This window comes from Drosophila suzukii, chromosome 3, assembly GCF_043229965.1.
Source record: "Drosophila suzukii chromosome 3, CBGP_Dsuzu_IsoJpt1.0, whole genome shotgun sequence".
NCBI lineage: Eukaryota > Metazoa > Arthropoda > Insecta > Diptera > Drosophilidae > Drosophila > Drosophila suzukii.
This window is the reverse complement of record NC_092082.1, coordinates 19884921-19901331: the sequence shown is the minus strand read 5'-3', so window position 1 is coordinate 19901331 and position 16411 is coordinate 19884921. Positions and strand designations below refer to the sequence as shown.

Below are 16411 nucleotides of genomic sequence, written 5' to 3'. Positions count from 1 at the left end.
ATACGGCAGCTAATACTTATTGATTTAACCAACATTTTTTTACAGCACAAGATGGGGAATTCAAGTATATATGTGTTTGGTCTCCCGAACTTGGCTGTCAAATGTTAATACCTAAAAACAATAAGGACGATGATATTGGGTGTGGTGCATGCCAAGTGGACGAATTTGTTAAAACAGGATGTCCGTGTGAGGATCCCGTCTCAGATTCTGGCAAATCCAAGAGGAAATCGGGATCAAGCCAACTTTACACCCGATCTCTGCGTATTATGATTGCTGCTTATTTTATGCAGCAGGCTATGGCCCTAAGGCTATGTGGGCTTTAGACAAGAGTTCAAGAAAATGTTGTGGTGTAGAATAAAATCGTTTTAATTCCCCATTTGAGTGGACTGTATTTCATTTATTAAAACTTGTCACATTTTTTGTGTGTCCGATGCTTTCCGTTGTAGTCTTAACACTAAGTCACACTAAAAAAACTCTAAACTGTGGCGCAGCACCAATATATATTGAAAGGGCAAGGTTAGTATTTCATATACCAAAAAGAAAATAAGATTCAAAATTAAATAACGGTTGTAATGCGTTCATCAACATCCCGGGCCTGCCTGAAACAATGTTTCACAATTAAGCAGTACAGCTAACTTGGTGATGGGCCGGGTCATCTCTCCAGAAGACGACTTAAGCTTTACAGTGCGTACAAGTCCATCTGGTCCAGGATGATTATACACTACACGGGCTAGATACTACTGGAGGGAGATTTGAGTCCTTGACGAGGACTACATTGTCTACAGCGATGTTGCATTCCTTGTTGCTTCACTTTTGGCGTTGCTGCAGGGATGTTAAATACTCTTGGTGCCAGCGTTTCCAAAACCCTTGATACATCGATTGCAAGTGCTGCCAATAGTCCAGACGATTGATCGACAAATGAGTCAGATCTCCCTCTGGAACAGTTGTGAATGGACGTCCAATTAAAAAATGGGCAGGAGACAAGTAGGTAAGGTCAGTGTCAGGTGTATAGCATAACGGTCGCGAGTTGACCACTGCACTGATCTGAGCAATCAGAGTTTGCATTTGTTCAAAGGTTAGAACAGTTTTTCCCACAACTCGACGCAGATGTTGTTTGACGGAACGTACTTATGAATCCCACTTCCCTCCCCAATGTGGCGAATGGAGATACTCGTATATAAAAATCCACTTAATTTCATCATTGGCCAGCGATTGTGTTATATTGCGATTATGCTCCTGCGAAGATAAAAACTGCTGAATCTCATCTAATGCCTGCTTGGCGCCAACAAAATTCGTCTCGTTGTCCCTGAAGATCTGTGAGCAGTTTCCTCGAAGGGACATGAATCGCCGAAGACATGCCAGGAATGTGTCTGTGCTAAGATCGGTGACCAGTTCCAAATGTATGGCTGATGACAAGGCAAACAACTAGAGCTCAAACAACTCCACCAACTCGAAGAAGGCCATCCTTGCAGATAATCGGCAAGAGCTTCACCAACTGGGAGCGGCTGTGAAGTGGCTTGTTTTCCGTCAATAGTTTGCGGTCTTCCATGAAACATTTCTGAGCCTTTTGCAGGCAAAGAACGCGAGCAGCCTGAATTGCCTCAAGGGTGAACATCTTTCCATTTGCCAGCGTTGCAGATTTAATGGCCTTGGTCTTTTGGATGAAGCGTAAGGCGTAAGCTACAACGCGTACTAGCTTTGTCCAGGACGAGACGCGTTGAGTCAAAGCTTGGATTGGTGACAATGAGCAGCTTTCCTGTGCGGTTAATGCGGTGGTCTTCACTTCTTCTTTTCCATGGTTTTCTGAAAGTGAATAATATATCTTTTTACAGCTCATCTTTACCGCTGGCGTTTCTGGATCTTGCAGCCATGAAGGTCCCATCCACCATAAGTCGAAATGGAAAAGGTCTGAAGCAAGCATTCCTCATGTGGCGCAGTCCGCCGGATTCTCCTTTGTTTTTACATGATGCCATGCGTTGCGCGGTAAGGCTTCGAGTATTTCTGAGGTTTTATTGGCTACAAATCTTTTTTTGCTTAGATGGTGGATGTGAAAGCCAAGCTAAGACTATGGTTGAGTCACACCGTGCATGTACTTCCATGTCCTTGTGTTGTAGTGCAGCCTTGACTAATAAGAAAAGTCGGCTCAGTAGCAAAGCGCCACATAGTTCAAGACGCGGTAGAGACTGCTGATTCTGCGGAGCAACTCTGGTTTTTCCTGCTATGAGTGAAACAGATACTGTGCCATCTGCTCGCACCACTCTGCTATAGATGACTGCGGAATATGCCTTGATGGATGCATCTGAAAATCCATGCAGTTCGATGTGATCTTCATTGTCTTGGACAAACCGTGGCAGGCGTAGATCTCGAAGGATGTGTAGGTCGTTACGGCATTTATTTCACCAGTCCGCAATTTTCGGAGGAAGCTCCATGTCCCAGCCGAGATCGAGCTCGAGTTCCTCGCAACGTCGGTCTAAAACCTTTATTAGGTCATCCACAGACGGAGATTTCAGTTCCCGGCTTCCTTTGATCCATTTGCGACGGGTTTCACCATCGATCTTGGCTAGGATGAAGTGTATAATCCAGCAGTCCCTATTAGTTTGCCCTACTGCGTCCAGGCCGCGTACAATTTCGGTGGCTCCGTCCGTCACCTTGCGCAGAACTGTTACACCTGCTCTGGCGGTTGAAGGTAAGTTAACAAATGTCTCCAGCAGAGTGTTAACAATGTGACGTGGTCTATTGTACCGATCAATTAGGCAAGTTCAAGCAGCCTCGTAAGCTGCATCCGATATTGGCATATGTCGAACTTTTGTATTGCTGTCAATTGCTGCTTGCTATGGATCGTACTCTCGAAGATGGTTTTAAAGGCTGGCTGGGATTTTTGGCAGTTCATTATGCATTATATTTGATGCCGAGTTTGCCATTAATAGCGTTGCTTGTTGCTCAGCCAAACGCTCATTGAGCTGCTGTTGTTCCAGAAAACGAACTAGGTTTTCGTTTCCCACTCCTGATGCCATTGATGCGGCCTCATCAGGGTTGCCAGGTTGTCTGAAGTTGTTGCCTTCTCTTTCATTCGCCTGAGATTCTTCACAGGTGCGTATGAGGTTGCGCCGTTAGCAAACGCGTAATGCTTGCCTTTGCACGACTTTAAGCTGCCTTCAAAAGTTTAAACTGATCTATGTTAATCAGTAACTAAATTTGGCTAGAAGGACCAAAGATATGGTGTAGAATAAAAACGTTTTGTTTCCCGATTTGAGTGGACTGTATTTCATTTATTAAAACTTGTCACATTTTTTTTGTGTGTCCGATGCTTTCAGTTGTAGTCTTAACACTAAGTCCTAAGAATCTCTAAAGTGTGACGCAGCACCAAAATATATTAAAAGGGCAAAGTTAGAATTTCATATACCAAAAAGAGAATAAGATTCAAAATTAAATAACTGGTGTAATGCGTTCATCAACAGAAACAAAACAAAATAAAAGAAAATAGTTTGAAATTTAATAGGCACTGTGAACCAGCAGCATTTGCTTGGGAATTTGAAAAGCTCTGGGTGAATATTAAACTCAGTTGAAGGCAACGTGTTCTAGAACTCATTCTAAAAGCCTGCCTAGTTTCAGTCCCATAAGTACCTGCTGCTGCACAACAAAAGCAGCAATCATAATATGAAGATAACCGGGGTAGAGTTGCCTTGATCCGGATTTCTCTTTTTTCTTTCCAACACTTCCCACATCCAAATTGATGACCGAATTTATGCACGGACAACCTGGTATTCCAACTACACCGCCCACTTGGCACATCCCACAGCTTAATTCGTTCTTATTGTTCTTAGGTATTAGCATTTGACAACCAAGTTCGCGTGACCAAACACATATATATTCGAAATCATCTTTTGCTGTAAAAAAGTGTTGGTTAGGTCATTAAGTACCATTGGTGCCGTGTTATTAGTATAGAATTAATACTTACCATCAATTTTCATACTTGTAGGAATGCAAACTTCCAAGTCCGCCGTTAGCGGAGGCAACAAGGAGGATCTAAAATCTTTTGTTGCTGCAAGTCCTTTTGGAGCCACGAAGTATCCCGGATCACTTTCAATTTTGCAAATATCGGAACCATCCTTATTACAGTCTGCACACTTTACAAGGCCTTTGTTAAATGCGGCACATGTGGTAATCAGGAAAAAAACAAAAATCAGAAAACAAAAAATGCTACTTTCAGGCATTTTAGGGAAAAAGAAATTTGACTGTCTTTATGAAAACGAGATTGACTACAGAATTAAGTTTTTATCAAGGACTACTTTTTTAAAGAATTTTAGAATTACACAACAAACTTGTCAGTTGAACAATTGTAGACAATTTTATGCTTTTGAAGAAGAATAATCTTTAAACGATGTTGCTTTTTTTAAATCAAACCAAAACAAGAGCGTTTGCCGATTTTCTGTATGAACATATATCCATCCATCTCGCACTCTAAATAGATATGCTTTTTATACCCGTTACTCGTAGAGTAAAAGGGTATACTAGATTCGTCGGAAAGTATGTAACAGGCAGAAGGAAGCGTTTCCGACCCCATAAAGTATATATATTCTTGATCAGGATCACTAGCCGAGTCGATCTAGCCATGTCCGTCTGTCCGTCTGTCCGTCTGTCCGTCTGTCCGTCTGTCCGTCTGTCCGTATGAACGCTGAGATCTCGGAAACTATGAGAGTTACAATACTGGGATTAGGCACGCAGATTCCTGAGATTCCTGCGCAGCGCAAGTTTGTTTCAGTAGAGTGCCACGCCCACTCTAACGCCCACAAACCGCCCAAAACTGTGGCTCCTACAGTTTTGATGCTAGAATAAAAATTTTAATTGAAATGTATTGTTCTCATCAATACCTATCGATTGACCCAAAAAAATGTTTGCCACGCCCACTCTAACGCCCATAAACCGCCCACAAACTTCAAAAAATCGTAAGTATGAACGCAGATATCTCGGAAACTATCAAAGATAGAGAATTGGGATTTCAGATTTAGATTCCGTAGCCTTGTACGCAGCGCAAGTTTATTACGCGAATATGCCACGCCCACCCTAACGCCCACAAATCGCGAAAAACTGTGGCGCCCACAGTTTTGATGCTAGACATACAAATTTAACTGAAATGTATTGTTCTCATCAATACCTATCGATTGACTTAAAAAAAAGTTTGCCACGCCCATTTAAACGCCCACAAACCGCGAAAACCTGTGATGCCCAAAATTTGCATGCTAGATAAAAAATTTTAACTGAAATGTATTGGTGTCGTCAATACCTATCGATTGATCCAAAAATAAATTTGCCACGCCCACTCTAACGCCCATAACGCTTAAATCTGTCTACCGCCGGTAGGTGGCGCATTTTAATTTCGCTTTGCTGCTTGCATATCTCCATTTCCCTGAGTAACGGGTATCTGATAGTCGAGGTACTCGACTATAGCGTTCTTCCTTGTTTTTTTTTTATTTGGCTATAACTTTTTCATGGTCCGATTGTAATAATTTTTGGCACTTAGATGGATATTTATAGTACAATCACATTTTTACAAAGTAAGCAAAAATGTTTTGCTAGGCCCAAACAAACTTGCGCTGCGCAGGAAGCCCAAGAATATACTTTGTGGAATCGGAAAAGTTTCCTTTAACCTGTTACATACTTTCCGACAAATCTAGTATACCCTCTTACTCTACGAGTGACGGGTATAATAACTCTGGAATTGTAGGTAAAGTAAATATTTAAATCAAAACCATACTTACACCTAGAAAATGAATGGAAAATGAATTTAAATTGGTTGTCTCAGCAACTCAGACAAGTAGGATTAAATACGACAAAGGCTCATAGACCATGCGGCTTGTGGCATCAAAATCAACTTGATTCGTCCCAGCAGAAACCTTAACCAATTGGAACTGAATCTAAATTAAACACATCGTAGAAATTCCGTTAAAAACCCAAGGTTTTTTACCAATCATGCCCACAATTTTGTATGCTTCTGCGAACATCGTGGGAAACTGTTTGCCACATTCCCATTGAGCCGGAAATGTGCAGGAAATGCGAGTAAACACAAAAAGCGATTCGAGTCGACAGTGGACATCCACAGGACAGCAGCATCAATGGCGATGGAGGAAGTCCAAGGAGAAGCCACTCGGTCAGGTCATTCGCATTCAATAATCCCCCACAAACAGCAACAAGGAAATCACAATGCAATAACAAAGCAAGAAGTGCACAGTAAGAAAATTATACATATTAGAAAATTATAGACATTAAATAAAACTTCACAAGCACTAAATGTTTAAAATTCTTAGTTTCCAGAAAATATACATTATGTTAAGGCTTGAAAAATAAGGAAAAAAATTAAGTTACACTGAAAAAACGATGAATTAAAATTTAAATATAATTTGTATGAAAGGTACGTTTTTGTATTTAATAAGATACTCAAAAATCAATATCCAGATATTTACATTGATTTTTCAATCCTTTTTCGCGAGAACACCGCTATATAAAGTTACTTCAAATATTTTGACCAGCTTGGGAAAAAGCTATGGGAAAGTGGGAAAATCGAGAGAAACGGAGATGGTATATTCCGTTTGCCACTGACATCAATTGCTCGCCGCTGTCAATATTGGAATATTGATATAATGATGCGTCCATTGCACGGTCCACTGGGTATAAAAATCTCGGCGATGCACAATAAAAGAAGATATTATTTATTTGTATTCGTGTGCGACAGTGCATTTGTCTGCCCGGTTATGGGATGCATTAAAGTTGTTTATTTCATAAACAAGTAAAACCTGCAATTTGATTGCATTAAATTGATTGCATTGAGGAAGTTTTTTGTAAAAGTAAAGTCTTCGCTTGGTGCTCATGTTATTTCTAATCCTGAAATATTTTTGTTTTGTTAAAAAATTCTTAATTTATTGCGTTGATACTTTCATAAAATTGTCAATCGCCTTCTCCAGGAAGTTTTGCATATTATATGTTTTCATTTCACTTTTTAGCTTGAAACCGATAACCATAAAAACATTTACATATGAACATATGTATGCTTTTGGGGGTTCAGCGGGGTCAGAAATGACAAAACTGCAGCTGACCGCCATGAATTTGTCATGCATGCGAATACTGCTGACAATGGGGTCCTGACATCAGAACACAGTCTATCGTAGGCACTCAGAAAAATTACTTGCTGTAATTGCGTGTATTCAACTATAACTCAGTGTTATACGTACCTATTTAAATGTATTTTTTATTTTGTACTTCGATATAAATTTTTAATTAATCTGTAGACAAGCTATAAAAATGTTAACCAAATACCACACTATACAAAATAAATTTTGTTAACTTTAATCCTAAAAAATTAGAGTGCAAGAAGTTAGATATTTTAAAGCAGAAAACCCCAATATTAATAGTTTCTCTACTTAAAAACTAATTTTTTAAACACCTTTAAAAAAAATGATTAGGAAAGTCACCCAACTGCTTGTTCAAAATTTACATATGTGCTTGACTCTTGTTAAAATTATTATATCATAAATAAAAATAAATATTATTTGCGGCAAGTTCGGGTTAATATTAATTTTTTCTTGTGTCCGTTAGATGTTTGCGAAGTTCAATGTGGAGTTACAAAACTGTAATCTATTTAATAAACCACGTGATCCACTCGGGGCGACAATGTCAGCACGATGAACTACCGGAGGACTTCGTAGCCGCACACCCCCAGAAACTATCCACATCCCAACATCGCTCCACAAAAATAAATTATTCAGAGCCCTGTGAACGCTTGAATGGATCGGTATTCGATTCGTATTCACAAATATCAAATAGAGGGCGCCACACAGAGACGCAATACAGACTACCATCAACCAGGCGGTCGGACCATCGGAAAATATTTCGATTATTACTTAGATAGACACAAACTTCAACGAAAATGTATCATATTAAATATGTATTAAAGTGCAAGTAAAATAAAAAAAAAGAATTATGTAAAATTTAAATATACTTTAAAATTGATTAATTTCAAAAACTTTATAATATACCTAAAAAGTTTACGATAACTACAATTTAAATTAAAGATTTTATTGTACGTTGATTACATTCTTTAATATTGGAGATAAATCATACGGAAAGAATATATTTATAGATTGGATATGGCGATTGTTGATTATAACAATCACAATAACTCAATTATACGCCTACGTAAGCACCCGCAGTCAAGGGGTCAGAGGGTTTAGATAGGATATTTGGAAAGGGTACCTCTTAAGGAAGGGGTGAGGACTAAGGGACAAAGGACACGCACAGCCGCAGTACATGATGGCATATGTACAACCTTCCGATGATGGGCAGAGCTAAGCGGTTAGCCGCAGATGGGCAGGCGATTGCGCCCATTACGAAGTATGGACCCCTAAACCGGGACTAAAACCATTTCGGGGCTGAATTGTGACATTATTTTAATGAAAATTGACGCTTGATTCGGAGGTCGGCACTCCACAATCGCTCCCCAAAAACCGATGATTGAGCCCATAAAACGGGTCCAACTGCTGCGGTCAACTAGCGATACAATTGCGCTTTGCGAGTGCCGGAACAAGGCTTACGAAATAATAATAATGCAAACATCGAATGGATGTTAAATTGGGGTAGAGTGCGGATGTGGAAGTGGAGCTCAACCCTTTGGACGCAGCTGCTCCGGCGGCCTCCAAAATGTAAACAGCAGCGCCAGGAACACAAAGTGCCCTAGGTGCAAACACGTACTGCAATTCAAATAAAGAAAACAATAATAGAAAATGGAGTCGAAGCCAGAGACATGGAAGGGCAAAAAGCCAGGGAAAAGCGCAAAAATCTACCAGTGCTGAGGGCCAACAACTGGGCCCATTCGTGGCTAACATTACCAAACTTAAAATACCCTTTACAAGAAGTTAGCAACAATGGATGGCTTCTTGTAAATAATAATACAGTAATAAAATAAAATGTATTTTTAGCGTTAGGTGATGAGAGTCTATAAAATGGGAAGTGGTTTATTTTTGGTTATGAACATATTAGACAGTGGGTAGTTCCCTTTAAGCATAGCTAAATTACCTTTCCTCCTTTAGGGTATTTTTGGAGACTGTTACACTTTCTTATTGAAATGTTTGTCTTTCGTTTTTGGCTTTCAGGATAACCACTTCCTCCCGACCTCTCCGACCTTCTACCCTCCCATCACACCAACCTGCCATTCCCATCACCATCAACTAACCGTTCTCACGTTGCACACTTTATTGTGCTTTCCAATTGTTTTTCTTGTTATTTCTGCTTGTGCAATTGCACTTTTCAATATTGATGATAGGGCACCACAAAAGATATATGTGTGTAACTATATTTAACGCTTCATTGACTAAGAGGCAATCGAAAAATAAATGCATCTGCTTAATCAAGATTCCGATGGAGTTGAAATAAATGTGTAACCGACAACAAAGGATTGTGCTGGCTGCACGCGAAGGGCTCTGACCACATAATAGAAGCATTACGGGTAAATAAACCTGCAGATGAGTAAAATAAACGTACTTTAAAATTGGTAATCCCTTAAATGACATCTTAAATTTAAGAACAAAAATTTATAAGCTGTTTCTTAACGTGAAGTGAAAAAGCCGAGGAAATTTATCAATTTAAGTCCTAATCCAAAGACCTGCCCAAACTGGGGCGACGCGGGCTCTGGACTACATCTTCCTTTGTAAAAGAGATTGCTGCAGCTCTTTGGTGGTCCTACATCTAAACAAGGAAGAACACTATAGTCGAGTACCTCGACTATCAAATACCCGTTACTCAGCTTAAGGGGCCAAAGGGAAATGGAGATATGCAAGCAGCAAAGCGAGATTGAAATGCGTCACCTACCCGTGATCTCAATATATGGTTATGTGGGCGGTAGACGAATTTAAGAGTTATGAGTGTTAGAGTTGCAAACATTTTTTTCGGTCAATCGATAGGTATTGACGAGACTAATACATATCAGTTAAAATATTTTTCTAGCATGGAAATTATGGGCGCCACAGGTTTAGGCGGCTTGTGGGCGTTAGAGTGGGCGTGGCACCCTGCTGAATCAAACTTGCGCTGCGCAGGAATCTCAGGAATCTGCACGCCTAATCCCAGTATTGTAGCTCTTATAGTTTTCGAGATATCAGCGTTCATACGGACAGACGGACAGACGGACATGGCTAGATCGACTCGGCTAGTGATCCTGACCAAGAATATATATACTTTATGGGGTCGGAGACGCTTCCTTCTGCCTGTTACATACTTTCCGAGGAATCGAGTATACCGTTTTACTCTACGAGTAACGGGTAAAATTACAATTTGTTATCACCTTATCACCGTATGTAAATCACCGACGGGATCATGTAGACTGTAAAGTATAAAATGTAAACTATCTCATAGTCTAAGAACTCTATTTGTTAGTTAAACCGTTTTCAATGCCTCTTATTTTTTTAATAGTGCATAAACTTTACTCACTGTACAATTACAATTTTAAAATACTTTTCGCATTTGTATTAATTTATTCAGGTCCACGTCGTCTAATTTTTGCTTTCAAATATTGAGCATACCAATATTGACCCATGAAGGCAAGGAAGGCCAAAACTAAATTAACGGCTATGTAATACAAAATATTTAAAACAAATATTTCATACTCACACCACGCAGCCGCCGCCATCATCGGGTCATCGGATCGGCTTAGAGGAAAGTCGACCCAGTTCAAAACGCCAAATCGTCTCGAGTTTAATAATATGTAAAGGCTAATAAGAGTGCTTATTGTCATCCAAATATAAGCAATCGGCATTATAAACTTATAGAATCGCTGCAAATAAATAACGCAATAAATAAAATAGCGACACACCACTTTGAGACTATTACTTTTTTTTGAGAAGCCAATACCATTGCAACAACTAAAATAATTTCCCACAAAAGAAATAATCCCCATGTGGCCAAATATTGATACATTGGTCTAGCTAAAAGTAAATTTAAACGGAGATTTATTTACAAAATATTTTTCTAACGACGTCAACTACTAGTTTCGACCGAGTTCGCAGAGGGACTTCTTCGTCGACTCCTAGAACCTTAAATACATACCTGTTATCCTTAACGCAAAAAAAATTGGATAAAATGCAGCTACTGAATTTATTAAAATCATGTAACCACGCATACCTAATCTGCACCGACACATCTTAATATTATGATCGACAACAATTTTTAGCAGATTTGATTTGTTTTTTGAAAAGGGTATTTTATTGACAATGTAATCAGGAAAAGGTTGATTGAGAGCTTTTTTTGCATAAAAGAAATTTATTACAATCAATACACCAGACCTAATTATCAACATATCTTAATATTATTACCAGACTAGTTATACCATTACTAGTTGAGAAAGAAGGTATACTAGATTTGTCTGACAGTACGTAACGGTGAAGCGTTTTCCACCCTATAAAGTAGATCTCGCAAATTATAAAAGATAGAAAGTTCGGATTTGGCATGCAGATTCGTAAGGTTCATGCGCAGCGCATTAACCCCCTAAACCTCAACGAAATCTCAGCGTTTATACGGACGGACAGACGGACATGGTTTCTTCTAACTATATTGATTAAGCATACAGGGGTGGTCAAAAGAATTTACACACATCAAAAGTTAGCAAGGAAGAACGCTATAGTCGAGTACCTCGACTATCATATACCCGTTACTCTGCTTAAGGGACCAAAGGGAAATAGAGATATGCAAGCAGAAAAGCGAGGTTGAAATGCGCCACCTACCCGTGATCTCAGTATATGGTTATGTGGGAGGTAGACGAATTTAAGAGTTATGAGTGTTAGAGTGGCAAACATTTTTTTGGGTCAATGGACAGATTTTGACGAGACTAATACATATCAGTTAAAATATTTTTCTAGCATGGAAATTATGGGCGCCACAGGTTTAGGCGGTTTGTGGGCGTTAGAGTGGGCGTGGCACCCTGCTGAAACAAACTTGCGCTGCGCAGGAATCTCAGGAATCTGCATGGCTAATCCCAGTGTTGTAGCTCTTATAGTTTTCGAGATCTCTGCGTTCATACGGACAGACGGACATGGCAAGATCGACTCGGCTTATGATCCTGATCAAGAATATATATACTTTATGGGGTCGGAGACGCTTCCTTCTGCGAGTAACGGGTAAAATTACAATTTGTTATGTTTTTACGCCTCAAGAGGGTATTCATACACTGTGCTCATAGTCTAAAGTGCCATCCGTATAAACGCTGAGATCACAGAAGGTATATAATCTTCTACCTAGGAATTAACTTGCAGTTTTTAAAGAATCTCTAATACACAGCAAACGTTTTTTCCAATGAAATTTAATTAATGTTGTCCAAATAATTAACATTAGCTAGTTGGTTATGACCTTATCACCGTATGTAAATTACCGACGTGATCATGTAGATTGTAAAGTATAAAATGTAAACTATCTCATAGTCTAAGAACTCTATTAGTTAAACCGTTTTCAATGCCTCTCATTTTTTTAATACTGCATAAACTTTACTTATTGTACAATTACAATTTTAAAATACTTTTACAAATTTGTATTAATTTATTCAGGTCCACGTCGTCTAATTTTTGCTTTCAAATATTGAGCATACCAATATTGACCCATGAAGGCAAGGAAGGCCAAAACTAAATTAACGGCTATGTAATACAAAATATTTAAAACAAATATTTCATACTCACCCCACCCAGTCGCCGCCATCATCGGGTCATCGGATCGGCTTAGAGGAAAGTCGACCCAGTTCAAAACGTCAAATCGTCTCGAGTTTAGTAATATGTAAACGCTGATAAGAGTACTTATTGTAATCCAAATATAAGCAATCGGCATTATAAACTTATAGAATCGCTGCAAATAAGTAACGCAATTAATAAAATAGCAACACACCACTTTGAGACTATTACTTTTTTTTGAGAAGCCAATACCATCGCAACAACTAAAATAATTTCCCACACAAGAAATATTCCCCATGTGACCAAATATTGATACATTGGTCTAGCTAAAAGTAAATTTAAGCAGAGCTTTATTTACAAAATATTTTTCTAACGACGTCAACTACTAGTTTCGACCGAGTTCGCAGAGGGACTTCTTCGTCGACTCCAAGAACCTTAAATACATACCTGTTATCCTTAACGCAAAAATAATCGGATAAATTGCAGCTACTGAATTTATTAAAATCATTAGACCACGTATACCTAATCTGCACCGACACATCTTGATATTATGATCGACAACAATTTTGAGCATATTTGTTTTGTTTTTTGAAAGGGTATTTTATTGACAATGGAATCAGGAAAATGTTGATTGAGAGCTTTTTTTGCATAAAAGAAATTTATTGCAATCAGTACACCAGACCTAGTTATCAACAGATCTTAATATTATTATCAGACTAGATATACCATTTACTCGTTGAGAAAGAAGGTATACTAGATTTCTCAGTCAGTATGTAACGGTGAAGCGTTTTCCACCCTATAAAGTACATCTCGCAAACTATGAAAGCTAGAAAGTTCGGATTTGGCATGCAGATTCTTAAGGTTCATGTGCAGCGCGTTAACCCCCTACACCCCAACGAAATCTCAGCGCTTATACGAACGGACAGAAGAATCTAGTATACCCTTTTATATTAAGTGTAACAGGTATAATAATGCAAAGACCGTTATAATTCGTTTTCGGACAAATTCATAGTAGTAAGTTAAAATTAAACATGATCTTAATATTTCTTACATTTTTGTTGTTGTTTTTAAGGCAAAACAATAAGTTTTATTTTTATTTTTCTCAATTAGTTTGCCGATGCTATCTTCCTTTTTTGTCAATTTTAAAATTGAGTAACTTGTATCTAATAATCGAGACACTAAATGGTAAACCACAAAAATTTAGCTTTGATAGTTTCCGAGATATAGGCGTTCATAGAAACGACTTTTTGAAGTTTGTTAGCGGGCTTGTATGTCATTTGACGAGGGCTTATCATTTCTGATAAAATTTTTATAATAGCATATTGTACATTTAAATAAGATTTTCTTTTAATTATCAATGACCATCTACATGGAAAAACTCCCAACATTTCATTCTGAAAGTGCTCGGTATATAAGGCTCATAAAATACACGATGCTAATGCCCGGGACTGGCAAGTCGAAAGATTAATGTAATTGATGTATTCTTGTTTTTCCATTATCAGTTTCCAATTCCTCTTTCTTTACTAGCACAATTATCTTTCCTTTTTGTCAATTTTAAAGTTAAGTAATATGTATCTGATAGTCGAAATTCTCGTTAATAGGATTCTTTTTTCTTAACTAATGGTACACCACAAAAATTTTAAAAATAAAGGAAAGTGTTAAGTGTAAGAAAAGTAATTTAGAAAATACATAGGAATTATTTTCGCATGCTTTTGACTCAGTTGTACTTTCGACTTCAAGTTCATTGACATATTCAAATTCTTGTGCTGGTATATTTTCCTTATACTTCCCAACCACATTTCCGGGTGGAGAATACCTAACGACCAATATTTTCCTTCCATTTTCTTTCCTATGAAAAATTTCATACATCTCTAATGTCAATGACATTGGGCATAAAACAACACTTACGCTGTGTTTTTTTGGACTATACCCACTCCCAATTTTTTTGATGACCTCCATACGAGTGCAGTGTATTTGTCAGCCCACGATGGTGCTAGTGATGGTGGTTATTTCGAAAGTCTATATGCAGTCCTTCCTTCATAATACCAACGGCCAACACAAGATACAGATTTAAACTCACATATACTTTCTGTACAATATATTTTATTTTTATCCGAAAAGGGATAAGCTATGTGATCCTCGACGTCAGGCAAAAAATTCGTAATATTTATTGGTAATGGTTTATCGATCCAGAATAATTCTTGATCTGGGATATTCAGTGTAACTAGATGCTTTAAGAAAAAATTATTTAGTGCGCAAAAACAATTAAATATTTTGCTTACCTTTGCATAATCTTCGCAATCTTTACTTAGCTTTTTAGACAAGGATAATTTTGGCATGCCCGCTAGTCTTCTATATTTATTGTGCTGTTTCCAAACTAAGTTCGCTGTCACATTAGCTCCCGAACAAATGCAGTTAAGCTAAAGAAAAAGATATTTTCTAAATGGTCAATACTTTCATTTGTCTTACCTTAAGAGCAGCCAAAAACATAACGATAATGTTGTACGGATGCATAGTTTATGAAGTTAAACGTAAACTTTGAAAAGTTTACTCAAAATGAAATATTTCCGAGGGCTACTAGATATGTTTGTTTTAACTGACATATATCCGATTCGGAGAAAAGTATGTAACAGGTAGAAGGAAGCGTTTATGACCCCATAAAGTGCATATACACAGAAAGAACAATTGATATATGATGGTCAATTTGTGATATGTGATATGTGTCAAAAAAAACACAAATTTACCATGCGCATTTAAAATTGATCCTTACTCGTTTTTATACCCGTTACTCGTAGAGTAAAAGGGTATACTAGATTCGTCGGAAAGTATGTAACAGGCAGAAGGAAGCGTTTCCGACCCCATAAAGTATATATATTCTTGATCAGGATCACTAGCCGAGTCGATCTAGCCATGTCCGTCTGTCCGTCTGTCTGTCCGGATGAACGCTGAGATCTTGATTGAGATTTGGCGTGCAGATTCCTGAGCTTCTTACGCAGCGCAAGTTTGTTTCAGTAGAGTGCCACGCCCACTTTAACGCCCACAAACCGCCCAAAACTGTGGCTCCTACAGTTTTGATGCTAGAATAAAAATTTTAACTGAAATGTAATGTTCTCATCAATACCTATCGATTGACCCAAAAAAAAGTTTGCCACGCCCACCTAACGCCCATAAACCGCCCACAAACTTCAAAAAATCGTAAATATGAACGTGGATATCTCGGAAACTATCAAAGATAGAGAATTGGGATTTCAGATTTAGATTCCGTAGCCTTATACGCAGCGCAAGTTTGTTACGCGCACAACCGCCCAAAACTGTGGCTCCTACAGTTTTGATGGTAGAATAAAAATTTTAACTGAAATGTATTGGTCTTGTCAATACCTATCGTTTGATCCACGGCATGGAAAAGTTGTTTTACGTCAATCGATAGGTATTGTCGAGACCAGTACATCTTAGCTAAAATCTTAGATAGTAAATCAAAAAATGTCACATTTATTTAATAATTTTTTTTTTTTATTAACATTAAATATGCGCATATTAACTCTTTTTAATATTAAATTTAAATATTTTCTGGATCGAATTTAATATTTTAAATATTTAATTTAAATATATGCCATATTTAAACAAAATATAATGCATATTTCTATGAAATACAATGGCTATTTGATTTCAAATTTTGAAAAGCTTAGTGTAATAATAAACGTAGTCAATATAAACAG

General features: G+C 37.9%; 1 protein-coding gene and 1 long non-coding RNA gene across 4 annotated transcripts in view; one reads left to right on the top strand and one right to left on the bottom strand.

Annotated features, from left to right (window-relative positions):
* Positions 1–371, top strand: part of LOC108010506 (uncharacterized) — a 34177-nt gene extending 33806 nt beyond the window's left edge. Inside the window, exon 4 of the long non-coding RNA XR_005014241.3 lies at positions 46–371. This is a non-coding gene — a long non-coding RNA (uncharacterized lncRNA). The remainder of the gene's footprint in view (positions 1–45) is intronic.
* Positions 372–10457: 10086 nt separating this feature from the next.
* LOC108017652 (uncharacterized) lies at positions 10458–15279 on the bottom strand. Of its 3 annotated transcripts, XM_070996458.1 has the most exons (6): positions 15165–15279; positions 14978–15115; positions 14776–14926; positions 12708–12870; positions 10654–10816; positions 10458–10599 (listed from the first exon to the last, which is right to left on the bottom strand). In XM_070996458.1, exons 1-4 carry the CDS (start codon positions 15207–15209, stop codon positions 12860–12862), a joined length of 345 nt encoding a protein of 114 aa, XP_070852559.1. In that variant the 5' UTR covers positions 15210–15279; the 3' UTR covers positions 10458–10599; positions 10654–10816; positions 12708–12859. The 3 variants fall into 3 exon arrangements, 2 of the variants coding, with proteins under 2 accessions (XP_070852559.1, XP_070852560.1); XM_070996459.1 differs by lacking the exons at positions 10458–10599; positions 10654–10816 and adding an exon at positions 12495–12653; XR_011604289.1 differs by lacking the exons at positions 10458–10599; positions 10654–10816; positions 12708–12870 and adding an exon at positions 14406–14544 and having other exon boundaries at positions 14604–14926.
* Positions 15280–16411: the final 1132 nt, after the last annotated feature.

Bases quoted from the DNA above. Each gene is read 5' to 3' on its own strand.
- LOC108017652 (XM_070996458.1), bottom strand. From the start codon at position 15,209: ATGCATCCGTACAACATTATCGTTATGTTTTTGGCTGCTCTTAAG. The intron at 15,116-15,164 runs GTAAGACAAATG...CTTTTTCTTTAG, and splicing joins TGTTTTTGGCTGCTCTTAAG to CTTAACTGCATTTGTTCGGG. The intron at 14,927-14,977 runs GTAAGCAAAATA...TTTTTCTTAAAG, and splicing joins ATTGCGAAGATTATGCAAAG to CATCTAGTTACACTGAATAT.